This window comes from Plasmodium reichenowi, chromosome 12 (assembly GCF_001601855.1).
Source record: "Plasmodium reichenowi strain SY57 chromosome 12, whole genome shotgun sequence".
Lineage (NCBI taxonomy): Eukaryota > Apicomplexa > Aconoidasida > Haemosporida > Plasmodiidae > Plasmodium > Plasmodium reichenowi.
The window spans coordinates 893,553-896,522 of record NC_033657.1 but is presented as its reverse complement, the minus strand read 5'-3'; the positions used below and the strand labels follow the sequence as shown (position 1 = coordinate 896,522).

The 2,970-nt window shown below is 15.6% G+C and overlaps 1 protein-coding gene across 1 annotated transcript; it reads right to left on the bottom strand.

Annotated features, from left to right (window-relative positions):
* Positions 1-843: 843 nt before the first annotated feature.
* On the bottom strand, positions 844-1,784 carry PRSY57_1223800 (histone chaperone ASF1, putative; the record flags this gene model as incomplete). Its single annotated transcript, XM_012908659.2, has 2 exons — positions 844-1,407; positions 1,527-1,784. 2 exons carry the CDS (start codon positions 1,782-1,784, stop codon positions 844-846), a joined length of 822 nt encoding a protein of 273 aa, XP_012764113.2.
* Positions 1,785-2,970: the final 1,186 nt, after the last annotated feature.

The window sequence follows — 2,970 nt, the reverse complement described above, 5'->3', positions numbered from 1 at the left end:
TATATTTTTACAAAAAAAAAAAAAATATGTATGTATTGAATACATAACATTTGTTTCGTATTATTCTTGTAGACCATTTACAATTCTACATATACTTTCATAAAAAGATATTGTCTAAACATGAAATTTTTATAAAATCATTAAAAAAAAAAAAAAAAATGTTGATTTTAATCCATTTGGGTTTATTATAATTCATCCTATATAACGTTTCTTTAAAAGAAAAAAAAAAAAAATTTTAATCTTTGATAATATTATTATAATTTTTTTTTTTTTTTTTCAATCTAAAAATTAATAAAAAATAAAAAAATATATAAATGTATATATGCATATTTTATGTAAATATTATTTAATATGTATATATATATATATATATATACACAAATTTATATGAGTATTAAAAAAAAAAGAAAATGTAGCTAGCCATTTAAAATATTGACAACACGGAATAATTTTTTTTTTTTTTTTTTTTAATTTCAACTTTGCATATATATACATATATATATATATATATATATATATATATTACATCCATTTTGATAAAAAAATAACAAAAAAAAAAAAAAAAAAAAAAGGGATAAAATAAATTACTCTCTATATAAAAAGTGTCATATAAAAATACTGATAAATTGTTTATACAACATCTTAAATATATATAGATGTAAATATGTCTTAAATATAACTGTATATATGTCATAGAATGTATTGATAATAAAAACTATACATATGAATTAACATATGTGAATAAGGTAAAATAAGAATTAAAAAAAAAAAAAAATATGAAATATAACATTTATTTATGCACATATAAAAATAAATAAAGGAATAAATATATATGCATAAGAATTAAGAGTTTTTATTGTCAATTGTAATTCTACTAATTCCATTTATATTTGCATTAAAAATTTCACATTTGTCTAAATCAGATGACAATTCATTATTTTTTAAGAAATTATTTTGATTGAAATTATTATTTACAATATTACTATTAAAAATCATACTTGATGTAATACTAGGATTGTTATTATTATTATTGTTATTATTAGGATCATTATTCGAAAGAACAAAATTTCCTTGTGTAGATTGATTAGTTATATTTGAATTATTTTCATTCTCATCTTTAATTTGTGTACAATTAAGTAATTCAATTTTTTCAATTTCTTTATCAAATTCTTTAAATTCATCTTTTTCTTCAGAATCCCAACCTATGCTAAATTTTACAATTCTAGGGTTTTCAACAAATATATGACGACATATTTTATCATATTGTGGAACTACAGGAGGATTCTCTCTTAATTCCATATCTTTGTAAAATGAATTCATGTAATATGCAATTCTAATAAATTCCTTTTCTTTGTAATTTGCCGATATCAAAATAGCTTGAAGTCCTAAAACGCTATCAATATCCATCTGTGAAATGGAAAAACATAAAAATTCATATTTTAACATATAAATAAATAAATAAATAAATATATATATATATATATATATATATATATATATACACATTTTCAATATTTTATCCATACATTTTTATAGTCAGGGGGATTTACAGCATAATCAAACATCATAACTCCTCTCTCAATTGGTCCTAGGAAAATGTTATCTAATTCAATATCTTGATTACTTTCTCCTTCATTATTTACAGCCGAAATGTAGAAAATTTTCCATTCTAAATCAGCTTCTAATTTATTCAAAGCTTCAAATTCAATAGTAAAAACAAATGGGTCTAATATATCACATATAGGATTATTTACAATAACTTTTGTTACATTCACTTCTGACATTTTTTTCTTAGTTTTAAAATGAGATAATAAAAAAATAAATAAATAAATAAATAAATAATAAATTGTTATAATTATAAATAAATAAATATATATATATATATAAATATTATGTGTGTTCTTATTTGGCCCTCTTTCTTATTAAATTTAAAGGTTAAAAAGGTTTCACCTTTTTATCTTTTTATTATTGTATTGTATTATTTTTTTTTACTGTCCACACATATATATAATATATATACTTATTTTATATGTGATAAATAAAATAATAAAATTGTTCTGTAAATTCTTAATAATGCATTTGAAATAAATATTTATTTATATGTAAAATGTATGTATGTATATTTATTTATTTTGCCTTTATAAATAATTATAATATACTTATTAGCACATTATACATATATATATATATATATGATATATTTATAAAAAAATAAAAATATTATATTAAAATTTATTTATATTAAAAATATATATATATATATATATATATATATATGATTTAAACATATGAATGTGAATAAATAAATATATTTGATATTTAATTTTTTTTTTTAAATCATGAAAATAATAATTACATTAATATATTATTATAACGTAACAAAAAAAATAATTTAAAAACACATATAATTGAAAAAAAAAAAATATATAATATATATATTATATATATATCATATATGTATCATTAAAATATATTTGTTATATCATGTGTATAATTACACAATATATAAAAACATTTTTACATAAAAAAGGAACTAAAAATAAAAATATATATTTTTGTATTTTTTTTTTAAATACGAAAATATATAAATTAAAAAAAAAATTAAATAAGAATTACCCTTTGAAAAAAAAAATAAAATATATAATATTTTTATTAAAAATAAATATAATGAAGTAATAATATAAAAGCACATGAGGGAATATTATAATAAATAAATATGTATTTCTATTTTTAATAATATATAAAACTTTATATATTATATATGATGAAATTTTTTTTGAACAAAATAAAAAATTATAAAATTTATATGCGCTTATTATAATACAAAAAAGGTATGGTTATATTTAATATATAATTTTGTTATTTTATTTATATAATCTATTTTTTATGTGTTTATAAAATGTGTTTTGTAAAATTTATAATATTTATTATACCATTTTACTGTTTTTTTTTTTTTTTTTTTTTTTTTTT